General features: G+C 43.8%; 1 protein-coding gene and 1 long non-coding RNA gene across 3 annotated transcripts in view; one reads left to right on the plus strand and one right to left on the minus strand.

Moving 5' to 3' along the window:
* The window catches only part of LOC132381969 (uncharacterized), a 48,813-nt gene extending 38,758 nt beyond the window's left edge, over window positions 1-10,055 (minus strand). For both annotated transcript variants that reach the window (XR_009508154.1, XR_009508153.1), the window contains exon 1: window positions 9,968-10,055. This is a non-coding gene — a long non-coding RNA (uncharacterized LOC132381969). The remainder of the gene's footprint in view (window positions 1-9,967) is intronic.
* On the plus strand, window positions 5,015-16,887 carry LOC132381968 (guanylin-like). Its single transcript, XM_059951671.1, has 3 exons — window positions 5,015-5,118; window positions 6,214-6,400; window positions 15,766-16,887. The coding sequence occupies exons 1-3, from the start codon at window positions 5,047-5,049 to the stop codon at window positions 15,831-15,833; spliced, it is 327 nt and encodes a 108-aa protein (XP_059807654.1). The 5' UTR covers window positions 5,015-5,046; the 3' UTR covers window positions 15,834-16,887.
* Window positions 16,888-17,285: the final 398 nt, after the last annotated feature.

Consider the following 17,285-nt stretch of genomic DNA (forward strand, 5'->3'; position numbering starts at 1 on the left):
TTTTGTAAAGTTGCAACATAAAGTAACAACTTTTATATTCTATGCACCAACTTGAGAAGGCAAGCATGCCATATATCTTCTTCACCTCCCTGTCTACCTGTGTTGCTGTTTTTAGGGAGCTCCAAAGTCTCTCTGTTCATAAATATTAACCATATAACCATATAACAATCACAGCACGGAAACAGGCCATCTTGGCCCTCCTAGTCCATGCCAAACCCTTAATCTCACCTAGTCCCACCTACCCGCACTCAGCCCATAACCCTCCACTCCTTTCCTGTCCATATACCTATCCAATTTTACCTTAAATGACACAACTGAACTGGCCTCTACTACTTCTACAGGAAGCTCATTCCACACAGCTATCACTCTTTGAGTAAAGAAATACCCCCTCGTGTTTCCCTTAAACTTCTGCCCCCTAACTCTCAAATCATGTCCTCTAGTTTGAATCTCCCCTACTCTCAATGGAAACAGCCTGTTCACGTCAACATCATTAGCATCCTACTTTTGTCTTTCCAAAAAGCATGATCTTTCAAAGGTTATGGTTAAATTCGATCTGCCAACACTTTGTCCAATTCTCCATCTGACCTACAGTATATCATGCTGTTACCTTCAGTATCCACTACATTTCCAGTTTTCATGTCAACTACAAGCTTACCAGTCATACCTTCTCCATTTACATCCAAGTGTTTAATGCATATCACAAGCAACCATGATTCCAGCTCCGATCCCTGCAGTGCACCACTAATCAGAAACTTCCAATCAGAAAAGTATCCTTCCCCACTACCCTCTTCCTCCTTTCTGGTTTACTCAGCTCATCTTAGATCGCATGCTGATGCACCATCAATAACTCTCTGAGACGCGAGGCGAGATATCAGCTTTTATTGACTGGAAGAAAGAACAAGCAGTAGTTGACCACCATACTACATCCTGGAGACAGAGAGGTCGGGCTCAGGCCTCAATCGCCTTTATACAGGGGTCTGTGGGAGGAGCCACAGGAGCAGTCAGCAGGGGGCATGTCCAGACAGGTATATGTAGTTCACCACATTCACCCCCCATTTGTTTTAAAAGAGAGTCCCCATGGGGTGAAGTTTCTTATAAGTATATAAAATTGATGCACCATCAATAACTCTCTGAGACGTGAGGCGAGATATCGGCTTTTATTGACTGGAAGAAAGAACAAGCAGTAGTTGACCACCATACTACATCCTGGAGACTGAGGCTCAGGCCTCAATCGCCTTTATACCGGGGTCTGTGGGAGGAGCCACAGGAGCAGTCAGCAGGGGGCGTGTCCAGACAGGTAAATGTAGTTCACCACACATGCATCCTGAACCAGCCTAGTATATGAGAACTTGTCAAAACATAACATCGCCTCTTCTACATTCATCAATTTTCTTAGTTGTCTCCTCAAAGAACTCAATCAAACAAGTGAGGCAGGATTTCCCATGCACAACCCCATGCTGACTATTTATAATCAACAGCTATCTGTCCAAAGGCACATACATCCTATTAGCATACAAATGAGGTAAAGCTTACTGCTTTGTACCCAGCTGGCTTATCCCTGCTGTTCTTCTGAAATAAATAAACAACGTTAACTATCCTCTGGCTTTCAGGTACCTGCCCCTAAGATAAAGAAGCAAAAATCTCTTTCAAGGTCCCAGCAACTTCCTCCCTTGTTTCTCATAACAAACTGGGATAGATCTGAACCAGCCCTGGGGATTTATCAACTAGTACATTCCAAATAATAAGAACAACTATCTAACAAATAGACCATAAGATATATGAGTAGAATTTTGGCTTATTGAGTCAGCTCTGCCATTTCATCATGGCTGATCCATTTCCCTCTCAGCATCAATCTCCTGCCATCTCCTAATAACTCTTCATGTCCTGACTAAACAAGAATCTATCAACCTCTGCCTTAAATACACCCAATAATTTGGCCTCTACAGCTGCCTGTAGCAATGAATTCCACAGATTCACTGCTCCCTGGCTAAAGAAATTCCTCCTCATCTCTGTTCTAAAAGGATATCCCTCTGTTCTGAGGCTGTGTCCACTGGTCTTAGACTCCCCAACCATAGGAAAGATTCTCTCCACGTCCTTTCCTACTGAGGCCTTTCAACATTCAACAAGTTTCAATGAGACCCCCCTCCCCCGTTACACTTGTACATGCACTCGTGAGCAGACGATTAAAGTTGGTGCGCATATGCATTTGTTTTTATCTGAAAAATCTGTCTCAAAACATGGTGTCAGCGGTGGTGCTTGGAAAATTGCTTTTTACAACCACAGCACCCGATTTTTTCAACTTGCAGTTGGCAGCATAATAATAGTGCAACTCTGAAACATCGGAGGGTGAGTGTAAGAGTAGAAAAATGTCAACCAAGACGAGCAACGAGCCACAGATAGAGATGGGTGCAGTAGCAATGTCTGGAGGTGAGACAGCAGAATCCCAGCAGCAGCCCGTGCCAGGGAACCATGGTCCTCCCCCAGTCAGTGGCATTCGCTCGCCACTGGCTGTGACGATCAACTGCGGATAGACGGATGGAAGACATGTCAGCAGATGTGGACAAACTACAGCGTCATGGCACAACTGCACAAACAAGTTCCAGCATACCAGACAGCATTATTTTTGCATACAATTGGACTGTCAGGACTTGAGGTCTATAACAGTTTTGTGTTCGCAGATGAGGCTGAAAGCCAAGACCTCAAAGATTTTAGCTGCATTTGACAGATATGCTATCGGTGAGAAAAATGAGATGTATGAATGGTACTTGTTCAGCAAGCAGCAACAAGAACAAGGTGAGACCTTTGAATTGTTTCTTGCCAGCCTTAGATCTCTTGCAAAGACAAGTAATTTTTGTTCACGTTTGTCAGACAGTCTGCTGAGAGACAAGATCGTACTGGGCATTAATGACTCCCATACCAGAAAATGTCTGTTACAAGAGGGAAAACTAACGCTCAATAACTGTATTGACATCTGTAAAAGTTCAGAAATGGCTGAATCACATGTACAAGCATTCAGTACAGCTGCAGATAGCGAGTCCGCTACTGTCCATGGGATTAAACCTCACACTAACAAGAAAGGTTCAAAGCATCCTGGACAGAAGGCTAGTTCTAGTGGTGGAGCCAGAGCAAAAGGCACCTTGAACAGCCACAGAAACAAAGAGAACCCTTGCAAGTACAGTGACACGGAACATGCAAGAGACAAGCAAAAATGCCCAGCATACGGACAGGTGTGCAAGGCGTGTGGCATTCAAAATCACTTTGCAAAGGTATGCAAGCAGAAGCCTGTGCATGGTATGGAAGCACAAAGCGATGACCAAACCGACAGTGACAGCAGCACCGAGTTTATCGACAGTGTCATACTGGTGGTCAACAGTGTGAAGACAAAGGAAGACTTATTTGCACAGATGCTCATCAATGGAAAGTCAATAGACTTTCAAGTCGACAGCGGGGTGAGCATTAACATTTTACCCCGCAAGTACTTGGAGGGAGTAGATCACAAACTAAGACAATGCACAAAAAAGCTGCTGATGTGGAACAAGACCACCATGGATGCAGAAGGGATGTGCAGAGTGAAATTGCGTAACCCCATGATGTTACGCTAAATACCCCAAAGTATTCTGTTGAGTTTGTTGTGGTCACTGACGACTTTACATCATTGCTGGGAAGCAGGGCCAGCCAACAAATGAAGCTGACTATGATCAACGATGACAACTTTTGCAGGGTGCGTCAGCTGCATGATGTGTCCCCTGTTACAAATCAGTACCCCAAAATAACAAACAGTACACAATATGTAATTAAACAATTAAGCTTTATAACTATTACTTTGACTATATGGTTAGTAAAGAAATGAAAAAAAAAAGAAAAAAGGGCGCAATCTTATTAAACAGTCTGTTGCACAATGTTGGAGCTCACTGAGAAGCCGTCGTCCACCATCGACCTCTTCTGATCGTCGCTGCCCTTCAGACCCTCGCTCTAAGTCCACTCTGTCCAGCAGTCTACCAACTCTCTCTATTCGTGTCTTCTCTCCTCATCTCTCCCCGGCAAAAGACCGCAGAAATCTCTCTTCCAGACTCACAAGAAAGAACAACAACATTCCAAACCCCATTATCTCTAGTCATAATCCAAGCATTACTGCTACAAAGAAACAATTACATTATCAGTGAAACTCTACAGCATGTTACACTAATAAGGGAAAACTTTGTGAATTCGTGGGAAAGAAACAGAGAAAGGGACAACAGTAGCTTTATTTTATTTTATTTTTTTATTTAGAAGGACCTTCTGGCCCTTTAAGTGCAGCTCCAGTAACCCCTGAATTAATACTAACCTAATCATGGGACAATGATCAATTAACCTACACAGAATATTTTTGGATTGCCTGAGGAAACTGAAGAATTGGGAGATAACAACCACATTCCACAGGGAGGATGGACAGAGACTCTTTACAGATGAAGTTGGAACTGAACTCCAAACTCTGATGCCCTGACCTCTAATAGCATCACACTATGCTTCCATAGTAGTTATCAGGGAATGGGCATGGGTCAGATGTGAGCCTTATGCTGCCCCCTTCAGTATTCACCATTCAACTGTCCTCTTTTTCAGCTCTTGTTCCTGGCTTGTCATACAAGATTCTTTTTAAAATGTAATATGTAACTCAATTCTTTTTGATCTTTCCAACTTGGCATCATTTCACCCACCAGGCCCAGGAATCACTGATGAATAAATTAAACAATATCAAACTGTTCCAGGAAAAGGACTCACTTGAGTTTAGATTGCAGACTCATTTATAACTTTGCCACACATCATGTACAGTGAAAACATTCCCTTCTTTGAACCATAATAGTGACATTCAGTTACTCATTAATGACATTAGATAAATGTCATTTCATTTAGCTGTATAAAGACAATTCATGTGCACTGTGATTTACTGTGCTTATGTCATTGAAGCAGTATCAGATGATTTAAAAATCTTCAGCCGAGACTTTAAAAAGACATTTCAGGCTGACAGGTCGCACTGGCTTGATTTGCTTCAGGAGAACATCAGCAACCATGAGAGCAGTTTGGGCCAGCATTTTGCTCAACGCCTCCTTGCAAGCTCTTTCAGGAGTTATCGTTGTTCGGGTAAGAGCAATACTCTGACTGTCTCCACCTTGACAGTGGTGAACCCTTCCCTTTGTACCGTGCCAGTTGCTCTAAGTTCCTTCTACTAATACTTGGAGAGGCTTCCTGATAGCACGATTGTAGATATGCATCATATGCAAGAAACAGGTGTAGGGAGATGGTGGGGGGAGAAGAATGAGCAAAAATAGTAGTGTGCCATTCAATTATATTAAAAAATTATTTGGTTTGACCACAATTTTTGTTGTACTTTGAGTCTTTGGCAGCTAGTCATTCATGTTATTGGTATAGTAGCGGAGGTTCTCCGATCAGTGATAGGTCAAATAAATTCTCCAAGCTTCCAAAATTGGGAAGGATCAATGAGCTGTTTGTTCATTAGAAAGATGAAAGATGGACTCCAATCTAACTGTAAACTCAGTGAACTTCAGCTTCTTTGAAAATTGAGATCAGCCACAAAAACCTGTACAACCATGTTACAAGGAAGTTAGTAAATGTTTCTTTTCCTTCCTTCCAATGGGATGGAAGTGCAATTTCCCATTGAGAGTTTGTCAAGTAATAAGTTGTTCTTCACTCTTCAATGTATCACTCCTAAACCTGCCATATACAAACTTGCGTTCATCCAGCCCGACAAGAATCACAGTTCAGGCCACATGGTTTCTTGTGACCTTCCTCATCACAAGAAACCATGGGATCTTAACGAAAACAGAACAACACAATATGTCAGCTTACACCAGGCCAATCTACTGGTGACTGAAGTTTCACTCAGATCATCCCTCGCCAATATTTAGCAAAACAGCACAGAGCCACGCTGCCCCAGTAAAACCTGTTTAGCTCGATCACAGGACAATTTACAATGACCAATTAACCTAGCCAGTACATCTTTTGACTGTTGGAGGAAACCAGAGAACCCAAAGAAACCCCATGCATTCCACTGGGAGGACATACAGAGACTCCTTACAAAGCAGTGCTGAAATTGAACCCTAAACTCCCTGATCCACTCATATCAACAGCAGCATCTATTTTGGGCTCTATGCTTCAAACCACCCTGGATGTGTGAATAAGGTAATGGCTTTCCTCTATGTTTCTCCTCTTTCTAAGCTGGGGGACCATGATTTTCAATTGGATGATGTGATTCATCTGAAGGAGGTGATGGATAATGAGATCATCGAGAGGCCACGTTTCACCTACTTGGGAACCCGCTCCTTCTGCAACAACACAAAACTGCCTGAAGCGTTTAAGCCGATCTGCAGCAAGGGAGATGCTCCCCAGGTCTTCTACACACTGAGTAAGCAACTCCAGGCAATCTCTGAGCAGTTATTATTTGCATAAATGTGACATTAACTGACCTGTATAAAACAAATGCTAGTTTAGATCGGTTGTCCAGCTGAACCAAATTAAATGTCAGACACAAAATGACAGAAGTGGCTGAGCCCTCAGGAGAATAATATAGATTATAAGTAATTGGCAAATATATTATGTTAAATAATCTTCTAACATTTGAATCAAATTATTATTAAGAGTCACAGAGAGATTCAGCCCACCGGGTCCCCTTGCTGATCCACTTGTATCAAAGCTACTCGAATCCCATTTTCTTTATTGTCTCACAATCTCAACTTCCTACAGGTTCTATCATTCACAAACACACTAAGGACAGGTTACAATGGTAAATAATGTAGCAAGCTGCAAGCCTTTGAAATATGGAAATTGGAGTTCATAGAAAACCCAGGGAAAAGGAGCAACCTCCACAGACCCTTCTGAGATCAGGATTAACCCCTGTCTCTGCTACTGTGAAACAGTGTCATGGTGCTGACCAATTATGTCTGACTGTTTTAGTAAATAGCTCATCTGTGTCCATGATTAATCAAATTGTCGGGCAACACAGTTCCTTTGTAAATTTGTCCCAAAGGGATTTAAACTTCCCCCCAACTGATTGCACAAATAACTTGGGTTTTATATTTTCCATACCCTCAGCTTGTACAATGGACAAATCCAGGAATCTGAGCTCACAATAACTGGACAATTGGTGTTGAATAGAAGAAAATTGTAAATAATTGGAACTGGAATTATTATTGCCACCAGTACCAAGAAAGAGTGAAAAGCTTTCAGTGTGTCATCATAACAGATTTTTCAATGCAAAGGTAGAAACGGAATGCAGAATATGCTGCACTAAACTGATACTGCACATATTTCTGGAAGAGTTAATGCAGGCATAGAAAGCCTATGGCATTTTTGGTGGGAGGTTTCCATGTACAGTGTATTAGCTGCTTAGCTTGCTTGAGTGATTTGTACAATGCACATTTTATCACCATTAGTGCAAGTGCTAGTGATTGTTTCTGTGTGACCTTTGAAAACTTCAAGGCCCAGTGGACTTGCTTGCCTGTATCACTCTCACAGCCCATGTCACCCTCACGTAGAAAGCTCCCTGGTTTAGTGCAGGTTGTCCCTGATAATAGATGCCACAATACTGATGATGGGTAAGAGAACCCCTGGTAGCTACTCTCACTGTACTTTCTGGTGTGAGTGCCCTTGGCTCCAGGAAGCTCCCATCTGTACATACTGTTTTTGAGAAGCTTTTTCTGAGAATATTTCACCACCCCTACCCCAGCCACATCACTACAATGTTCCCCTATTCCTAGCTATCGCACCCCTGTAGCTGGTTGTAGAAAGTCCATGCTAATTTAGCCCCCCATTGAGCATGAGTAGGAGGAAAAACATCTTTCCATTTAAACAAAAGCATCCTCCGAGCTATATGAGAGCTAAGGGCCAAAATATGTAAATCAGATGCCTTCGGCTTAATATCTTGTCCTGCAACAACTCCGAATAGGGTCGTCAGAGGATTAGGCTTAAAATTGTCTTTAAAAAGTAAGGAAAAAGTTTGAAAAACTTCCTTCCAATATTTTTCAAGATTTGGACAAGTTCAAAACATATGAATTAATGAAGCTTCTCCATTATTACATCTGTCACAGTAGAGAGATATATCTGAATAAAAACAAGATTGCTTATCCTTAGTCATATGACCTCTATGTACCACTTATGTATGAGGGAATGATGAGCACATAGCGATGAAGTATTTACCTGCTTGAAAATTTCATTCCAAGTTTCCTCAGATATTGATGTCTAAGTCTTGTTCCCAGAGATTCTTAATTTTGTCTAAAGGAGCATTCCTCATCTCCAGTAACATACCATAAATATTAGATATTGAACTATTACAAAAAAGTGTCAAACTAAAAACTACATCTAGTAAGTTCTTACCTGAGTTTATAGGGAATATATAATTGAGATCTTAAAGTCCCTGATTTGTAAATAACTCTTTAAATATCTCAGTGAGAGTGAAGGACTAAAGACATCTCAGAGAGAAACCATTTTTTTTTAGTGATCAGGGAAAAGATGCTAGACTGCACAAACATGTGACATAGTGCGCCAAAGGTTTAAAAACGAGAGGAATTTTTCAACAGAAATTAATGCAGACAAGTGTGAGGTGCTGCACTTTGGTATAACCAACCAGAACAGGTCTTACACAGTAAATGGCAGGGTTCTTAGGAGGGTGGTAAAACAAAGGGATCTGGGAGTACAAGTCCATAATTCATTGAAAGTGGCATCACAGGTAGATAAGGCCATTACAAAAACTTTGGGCACATTGGTCTTCAGGCAGGCAGGGCAGAGCGGAGCGGGCTCCCGGAGTTCAGGCAGGCAGGGCAGAGCGGAGCGGGCTCCCGGAGTTCAGGCAGGCAGGGCAGAGCGGAGCGGGCTCCCGGAGTTCAGGCAGGCAGGGCAGAGCGGAGCGGGCTCCCGGAGTTCAGGCAGGCAGGGCAGAGCGGAGCGGGCTCCCGGAGTTCAGGCAGGCAGGGCAGAGCGGAGCGGGCTCCCGGAGTTCAGGCAGGCAGGGCAGAGCGGAGCGGGCTCCCGGAGTTCAGGCAGGCAGGGCAGAGCGGAGCGGGCTCCCGGAGTTCAGGCAGGCAGGGCAGAGCGGAGCGGGCTCCCGGAGTTCAGGCAGGCAGGGCAGAGCGGAGCGGGCTCCCGGAGTTCAGGCAGGCAGGGCAGAGCGGAGCGGGCTCCCGGAGTTCAGGCAGGCAGGGCAGAGCGGAGCGGGCTCCCGGAGTTCAGGCAGGCAGGGCAGAGCGGAGCGGGCTCCCGGAGTTCAGGCAGGCAGGGCAGAGCGGAGCGGGCTCCCGGAGTTCAGGCAGGCAGGGCAGAGCGGAGCGGGCTCCCGGAGTTCAGGCAGGCAGGGCAGAGCGGAGCGGGCTCCCGGAGTTCAGGCAGGCAGGGCAGAGCGGAGCGGGCTCCCGGAGTTCAGGCAGGCAGGGCAGAGCGGAGCGGGCTCCCGGAGTTCAGGCAGGCAGGGCAGAGCGGAGCGGGCTCCCGGAGTTCAGGCAGGCAGGGCAGAGCGGAGCGGGCTCCCGGAGTTCAGGCAGGCAGGTCTAGGTGGCTAGATAGGCTGGCGGAGAGCCCTCCCTGGGAAGGGCCACCTCCCAGGCGGAAACACCGGAGGCCTGGGCACAACGCGAACCCCTAGGCTGGTGCGGAGCACAATCCCAGGGTTCAGGCGGAAGAGGAGGACGGGGCAGAACCCCCGCCGGGCAGCGGCAGACCGGCCGGACCGACCCGGAGGTGATCCAAGGTGACCAGTCATGATAACGGGAAAGTCGGAAACGGTCGGCAGACCGCACAAACAAAACAAACGAGTGGAGAAGCGGGACCAGCCCATGGGAAGAAAGGTAGGGGAGCGGACCAACCTGGCAGTACTGGTACGGGGCAGAGAAGCATGATGAGTAAATCTGAGCCCGGACAGGATTAACAGAATGCAGAGAAGAGTTCAGAGCCGGCAGGGAAACAGAACAAAACAACCACCCACCTGGTCCCACTCCCAAGTTGCTTTATAAACACCTGCAGCTCAATGAGTTACAGGTGTGCCTCCTTGAGCCAGGAGTGTCCTAACTAGATCACGGGTGACGGGAGGGACAACTGCAGGACCCGGAGTCCGGAGCCCTCGGACCGGATCAAGACAAGATGGGAGATTTGATGGGAGGGTCATGAGAGTGTGGAATGAGCTGCCAGTGCAAGCTCGATTTCAATATTCAAGAGAAGTTTGGATAAATATGTGGATGGTAAGGGTATAGAGGGCTATGATCCTGGTGCAGGTTAATGGGAGTAGGCGGTTTAAATAGTTCGGCATGGAGCAGGTGGGCCAAAAGTCCTGATTCTGTGCTGTACTTTTCCATCATTCTATCATTCATGTACCAAAAGCTCTCCCTCCTGCACTTGCTCCTTAACCACACACAGAACTGTACTATATTCTTGTTTCTTTCCTGATTACTGCATGGTACAAGGAGCAATCCTGAGACTACAACTCTAATCCTGTTTATTTTAACTTTCTGCTCCCTAATACTGTTTGCAGGACACTGCTCCTTCTGCCTCTGGTGTTCATATTGACAGAGCGCTTGGCTGCTCCTCGCCCCTTTTCAAATTGCGCTGTGCCTGCATTCTTAATGCAGCTTCAGGGAGGCAATGTCTTGTTCATGACCACAGAAACACCTGATGATAGAGAATCCTATCACATGGCTCACCTGGACTTTGCCCATCCACCTGTTCAGCAAAGGCAGTCATAGTACCACTGATCTGGCTACTGAGAGGCTATTCCCATCCCAAAGTATCAAAGTCACATTATTTAGAGAGGGAAATAGACTCCACATCCCTGCAATTACCCATCTAACTGGCTAACCTTGTGTGTGACCTCATCCTTGAAGCTCCCAACTGTAACGCTTCCTGTCTCCTAATGCTCCTCAGTACCATTGCTGCTCCAACCTATCCAACCCATCTGTGTGGAGATGTCGCTGGACACACTTCCTGCAAATATGGCCACCAGGGATACTTGACTTCTTCACGAGGAGTAGGCCATTCCATAACTGCTGTTACTGCCTCCAGTGAAGTCAAAAAAATTCAACCTTAGCCTGCCTAATGTTGCTGCTGCTCGTCCTCGTCCCTCAAGTCTCAACAGTAGCACTTAGATCTCAAGACAGCTTTCTTCAGATGAGTCTGTGGTCAAACAACACAAAAACAGATCTTTCAGTCCATCTCTTTATGCTGACCAAGGCACTATCTTCAACCAGTCCCACACTTGGCCCATATCTCTCTGCAACTTTACTATCCATCGAGCTGTCCAAATACCTTTTAAAATATTGCAATTTTACCTGCCCCTACCACTTCATCAATTGGTTGGTTCTATGTACCCACCACGCACTTTGTGAAAAACCTGCCTTTTTACATCCACTATATATCTTCCCTTCAAATCCTACATCTAGTTTTACACTCCCCTACCCCATGAAAAAACTGCAATATTCTCCTTATCTACACCCCTCATGATTTTATAAACTTTAAAGTTACCCTTAGATGAAGTGAAATGAAATATCTTTATTGTCATTGCATAGTACAATTTGTCATGCACCAATACAGTGAAAATGAGTAACTCTCATACTCAATCTATAAAACAACAAATAATATAAACAAACAATAAATAAAATCAAGTAACCAGTCAGTACAAGCAATGTCCAGCAGTACAAAAGTGCAACTCAGATGCATGACAGCCATAAAACCAGTATTAAAAGTGACAATATAATAAATTTATGGATGATGCTTGATTGTTTGGTTCAGAGCAATTATAGATCTGGGGAAAAAGCTACTTTTCAGTCTGGAAGTGTGGGCATAAAAAATCTTATAACATCTGCCAGATGGAAGAGCTGTGTCCTGATGATTTTCTGTGCACTAGAGACGACACACTGAAGTGCTTTCCTATCAGCTGCTGTACAACTGAGATACCATACAGAGATGCAGTGATGCAGTCACTTTTGATGCAATCTCTTTTGCTCCAGAGTAAACAGACCCAGTCTACCTAGTATCAACCTTATAACTCAGGCCCTCCAGTCCCAGTAACTTCGTCGTGAATCTTTACTGTATCTTCTCTAGCTTCCAGCAGTGTGGCAACAAGAATTGTACACAATATGTTCAGGTGTAATCTGACTTAAATCTATAACAAGGCATTGTTCACCTCTAACTCATTTTTTAATTATCGCTACTCCTCTTCCTTGCTCTTAGGCTCTTAATACTAAACCTAATTCTGTTTAGACAGTTTAGATCAGTGTGAAGGAGATTATTGATGCCAGTGAATATCCAGACCAAAGACTCCAACAATTCCATTCACTTGTCCACTGCCCTACTGCCATTGTTCCTTCTGCCTGTCAGCTAGAGCTCCATAGTCAGGTCTCTTACTGCTGTGTCGTTTGTACCTGTTGTCACACAGCAGCCAGCAGGATAACTGGCCTTGTCAAGAATGTACTGTCTGTAACTTGTCCTCAGTCTAAAGAAGGAACAGTGACATAGCTGATAACCCTGGCACACAACTCCAGTGTCCTATGTTCAGTTCTCAGCTCCGGTGTTTTATGGGCCGAGTTTGCACCTTCTCGCTGTGGATTCCCATTGGGTGATCCACTTTCCTTCCACATCCCAAAGGCATAGTAAACTGTTCCTTGTATGTAAGTGAGTGTGGGGTGTTGATGGGAATATGGGATGTCGTGTGACTCTATGCCAGTAAGGCTAGGTCGATATCCATTGAGGACCTCTTCTGATGTCTCTCATAGTAGATAGATAACTTCTCTGTTACTTCCGGAAGACACCGAGGTATGAAGGCCTCTGGAGGTCTCTCATATTGATGGAGGAGAATAGAGCATAAAACATAGAACAGCACAGCACAATTCAGGACCTTCAGCCCATGATACGGTGCCAACCTGTCTAAACCTACTCCATGCTGGCTGTCCATTCTATCTATGCCTCACCCATCTTGTACACCTGAAGGTTTCAGCATCATCTTCTACACCTGAAAGCAAATGTCTGAAGGTTCCTCACACTGGCAGACAAGAACATCTGGAAGTCATTCACACACTGTCTTTGCATGCTTTCATCTCTCAGTTTCCTTCCCCCTCTCATGCTTGACTGATGATTGACAGCAAACACGGAATATGTAGAAGTCTGTGAAGTGACACTGTCTTCCCTACCAGCAACCTCTTGTGGGAAGAATCCTTCCAATCTAGGAATCAAGGTCTACTGGATAATCAGACCATAAACTTCACATCTGATTGGCCACTGTATCGCCCTTCACACTTTCCCCACTCTTCTCCTGTCCCTCCAATTAAAGCAAGTGCTGAAAGACTGTATTCACATCCTTTCAGAGTCCTGAGTGGGTAAACTATTTGTGACTTCAACCCAGTGAGCTCACGTAACATATTTGCTAATCATGGATACTAAATATAATACAAAAGGTGATCAGATTAACTAAGCATCATTAGTGTTGAATTTTATATTAAAATAATTCTACTCATAGCTACTTGTTAATGGCTGCATTGCAAATATTTATAAAATGTTAATTGATTACTGAAATTATCAATGAACTGATTCATTTGTTTGGATTTGATTAGAATTTAAAAATTGCCTGAGGACAGAGCTATACAAAGGCACAGTGTGAAGAGAAATATAGATTTTACTTCAAGTAAGCATCCAAGCAGACAATTCTACCTCTATAGATATTAAGATAACTGAAAGAATTTGAAGTTTAAATGTCAGAAACAGAATCATGGTGAAGCTGTTGATTTGTGGCAGTAGATCAGTGCTAGATCTAATAAATCATGCAAAAGGGTGATAAGGTAATGTTCGTGGATGATTCAGAAACCAGATGTCATGTCCCTAAGATACTCTATGTGGTTCTTCAGGCTCCCATCCTTCCTCCCTAATGAGAGTAACAAGAAGAGGAATGTCCCAGAAGGTGATAGCCCCCAGTGTTCGATGGTGCCTTCTTGAGGCACCACCTTTTGAAGACGCCTTTGACGGTAGTGAGGGTGGTGGTTGTAATGGAGCTGGCCGATTCTACAACCCACTACAGCTTCTTACCATCTTGAGCATTGGAACCTCCATATCAGGCAGTGATAAAACCAGTCGGAATGTTCTCAACTGTACATCTTTAGAAATTTGCAAGAGTCTTTGGTAACATACCAAATCTCCATAAGACCATAAGATATAGGAGCAAAATTAGGCTATTTGGCCCATTTCATCATGGCTGATCCAATTTTCCTCTCAGACCCAATCTCCTGCCTTCAAGCACAGACCAATCAAGAATCTATCAACTCATGCCTTAAATATACATAAAGACTTAGCCTCCACAGCTGCTTGTGGCAAAGAATTCCTACAGATTCACCACTTCCTGGCTAAAGGAATTCTTCCACATCTCCATTCTAAAAGGACACTCCTCTTTTCTGATGTTGTGTCCCCTGGTCTTAGACTCTCCCACCATAGAAAACCCTCTCCACATCCACTTCATGGCCTTTCACCATTTGATAGGTTTCAATGAGGTCACCCCACCCCCATTCTTCTGAATTCTAGTAAATACAAGCCTAGAGCCATTGAACACTTCATATGTCAAGCCTTTCAATCCTGGAATCATTTTTGTAAACTTCCTTTGAACTGTCTCCAGTTTCAGCACATCCTTTCTATGAACCTATTCACAATACTCTAAATGAGGCCTCACCAGTGCTTATAAGATTTCAACAATACATCTTTGCTTTTATATTCTAGTACACTTGAAATGAATGCTAACATTGCATTTCCCTTCCTCACCATAGAATCAAACTAGAAATTAACTTTTAGGGAATCCTCCACAAGGACTTCCAAGTCCATTTGCAGTCTCAGTTTTTTGTATTTTCTCTCCATTTTGAAAATAGTCAACCAAAGTGCATGACCATACACCTCCTGACACTATATTCCATATAACACACACAAAATGCTGGTGGAACGCAGCAGGCCAGGCAGCATCTATAGGGAGAAGCCCTGTTGACGTTTCGGGCTAAGACCCTTTGACCTGTGTCCTGATGAATGGTCTCGGCCCGAAACGTCGACAGCGCTTCTCCCTATAGATGCTGCCTGGCCTGTTGAGTTCCACCAGCATTTTGTGTGTGTTGCTTGAATTTCCAGCATCTGCAGATTTCCTCGTGTTTGACTATACTCCACCTGTAATTTCTTTGCCCATTCTCCTAATCTGTCTAAGTACTTCAATAGCCTCTCTGTTTCCTCAAAACTACCTGCTCCTCTACCTATTTTCAAAAAGCCTTTAAACTTTGCACCACTTCCATCTCTTCAAGTTCATAATGAAATGCAGGTACTGGCATGCTTTCTTCATTATTGCATCAATGATTTGGGTCAAAGATAAATTCTCCAAGACTTTGGCACCAAGAAACGTGATCACCCTTTCCACCACTGACCTCTCAATGAGGAGTGGTGTTTGTTCTCCTGACTTCCTCTTCCTGAAGACCATAATCAATTCCTTGGTCTTGCTGATGTTGAATGCAAAGTTGTTGCAACACCACTCAAACTTATTCCTGTACACCCTCTTGTCAACTTCTGAGATTCTCCCAACAACAATAACGTCTTTGATGAACTGATAAACAGCGTTTGACCAAACGATTAAACCAGAAAACTTTGAATCAAAGAAATCAGAACCGAACCTTATGGCAACAGAAAGGGCTACACACCTTTTATTGACAATGTAATAGATAATGTTAAAGCTTGTGTGATGTGATACATGTGTAACATATTTCCAATCTATTGTTCTAGGGCAGATTGCTGCAAACCCTTATCTTTGTACCATTTGTGCCTACGTTGCTTGTGTTGGCTGCAGCTAACTTCGTGTGTGGACACCTATCCCATGAGTAATATATCCATCCCTTTACTGTTCTCCAACACATTTAACCATATAGTTCATCAGGAAGGAATCAAGGTATGTGATTTATGCCCTATGATTAAGAAGACATAAATCAAAAACTTCATGTTGAAAACCTCCACTATCATCAATGTATTCATCCCACAGAACAGAAGGAAGTTATTAAGGCTGTTGTATGTGATCATCTTCAAGCATATTCACAAAACATTATCTCCACTTTCTGAGGGTGACTGACAAGGATTCCGTTCTCTCAGTATGACATTTTGCCTACGTTCTGGTAAGATGGCAGCGCGTTCAGATGCAGTGGACTCTCGGGGGCCAACCAAAGGTGTTTATTTTTGTTAAATGTCTTTTTGACAATCACAAGACAATGCTGGACTCCAAGAACTTCAGGTAATGCAGGTCTACCCCATCAGAGAGCTGCTTGTTAATCAGAGGAGCTGGACCGGGCATCGGAAGTTCTGGAGTGGGTGTCGGAGGAGATGGACTGGGTGTAGACTGTTTTGCTGCCAGGAAGGCATTGAAGGCATCAGAGTTGGTGTACAATGGTGGCATGTGGACTAACGTGGATGATTGTCTTGGATATTTCACGTGATTGAAAGACCCTGTTGGACTGTAAGATGCCACAGGCCTATTGCCCTTGTTAGGTGATATGGCAGATGGTAGGCAGGAGAGCTGCATGGCCTTGGTTGAGGCGGGGACAAGGCCTTAAGCTGTGGGCTTGCCTGCTGCTGCAGTCCAAAAGATGAAATGCTGGAGACGATGCGTGTGACATCTATGCTCAGTTGGGGACTGGTCTCTCCCATCGGTGCTGCCCTCCAGTGTTCAATCAGTGGGATGACAGGCTGGATTGCAGTGTCTCACACTGCCAGGAATGCACCATCAATTTGCAAGACATGTCGCTCAGGGACTTGGGCTATATGTATGATTTTTGCATGACTATGTTTTTGGTTGAATATTTTGATTAATGTGCTGCATATGTTTTGCACCTTGGCCCCAGAGGAATGCTATTTCATTTGGCCAATTTCATGAATAAATTTGCATTTTGAATTTGAACATTCACAGCATTTATTCTTCCATATTTATATTTTCAAAGCTGAGCAATATAGTAACCAACAAGCCCAACAGATCTCTTAGATTCTTATGCTGCGGTGTCAATCTTCAGTTAATATGCTATTTTGCTTCTTTAGGTTATGTTATTTTATTTCACCAATGTATGGGGAACTTTCCTTCATGTCAGAAAAGAACACAGCTTGGTTATAGACAATACCAACTGCTAAAATTTCACCTCCTGTATCATTCATTAGCAACAAGGACAACATTATAAACATTCGCATTAAGAATATCCACATAGTTTCCCAGTAAGGAAAATGCATGTAGTTAAGTGGCTCTGAAAGAAATGAAAGAGCTTAAA

The sequence above is a fragment of the Hypanus sabinus genome, chromosome 27 (assembly GCF_030144855.1).
Source record: "Hypanus sabinus isolate sHypSab1 chromosome 27, sHypSab1.hap1, whole genome shotgun sequence".
NCBI lineage: Eukaryota > Metazoa > Chordata > Chondrichthyes > Myliobatiformes > Dasyatidae > Hypanus > Hypanus sabinus.

Bases quoted from the DNA above. Each gene is read 5' to 3' on its own strand.
- LOC132381968 (XM_059951671.1), top strand. From the start codon at position 5,047: ATGAGAGCAGTTTGGGCCAGCATTTTGCTCAACGCCTCCTTGCAAGCT. The intron at 5,119-6,213 runs GTAAGAGCAATA...CCTCTTTCTAAG, and splicing joins CAGGAGTTATCGTTGTTCGG to CTGGGGGACCATGATTTTCA. The intron at 6,401-15,765 runs GTAAGCAACTCC...CTATTGTTCTAG, and splicing joins CCAGGTCTTCTACACACTGA to GGCAGATTGCTGCAAACCCT.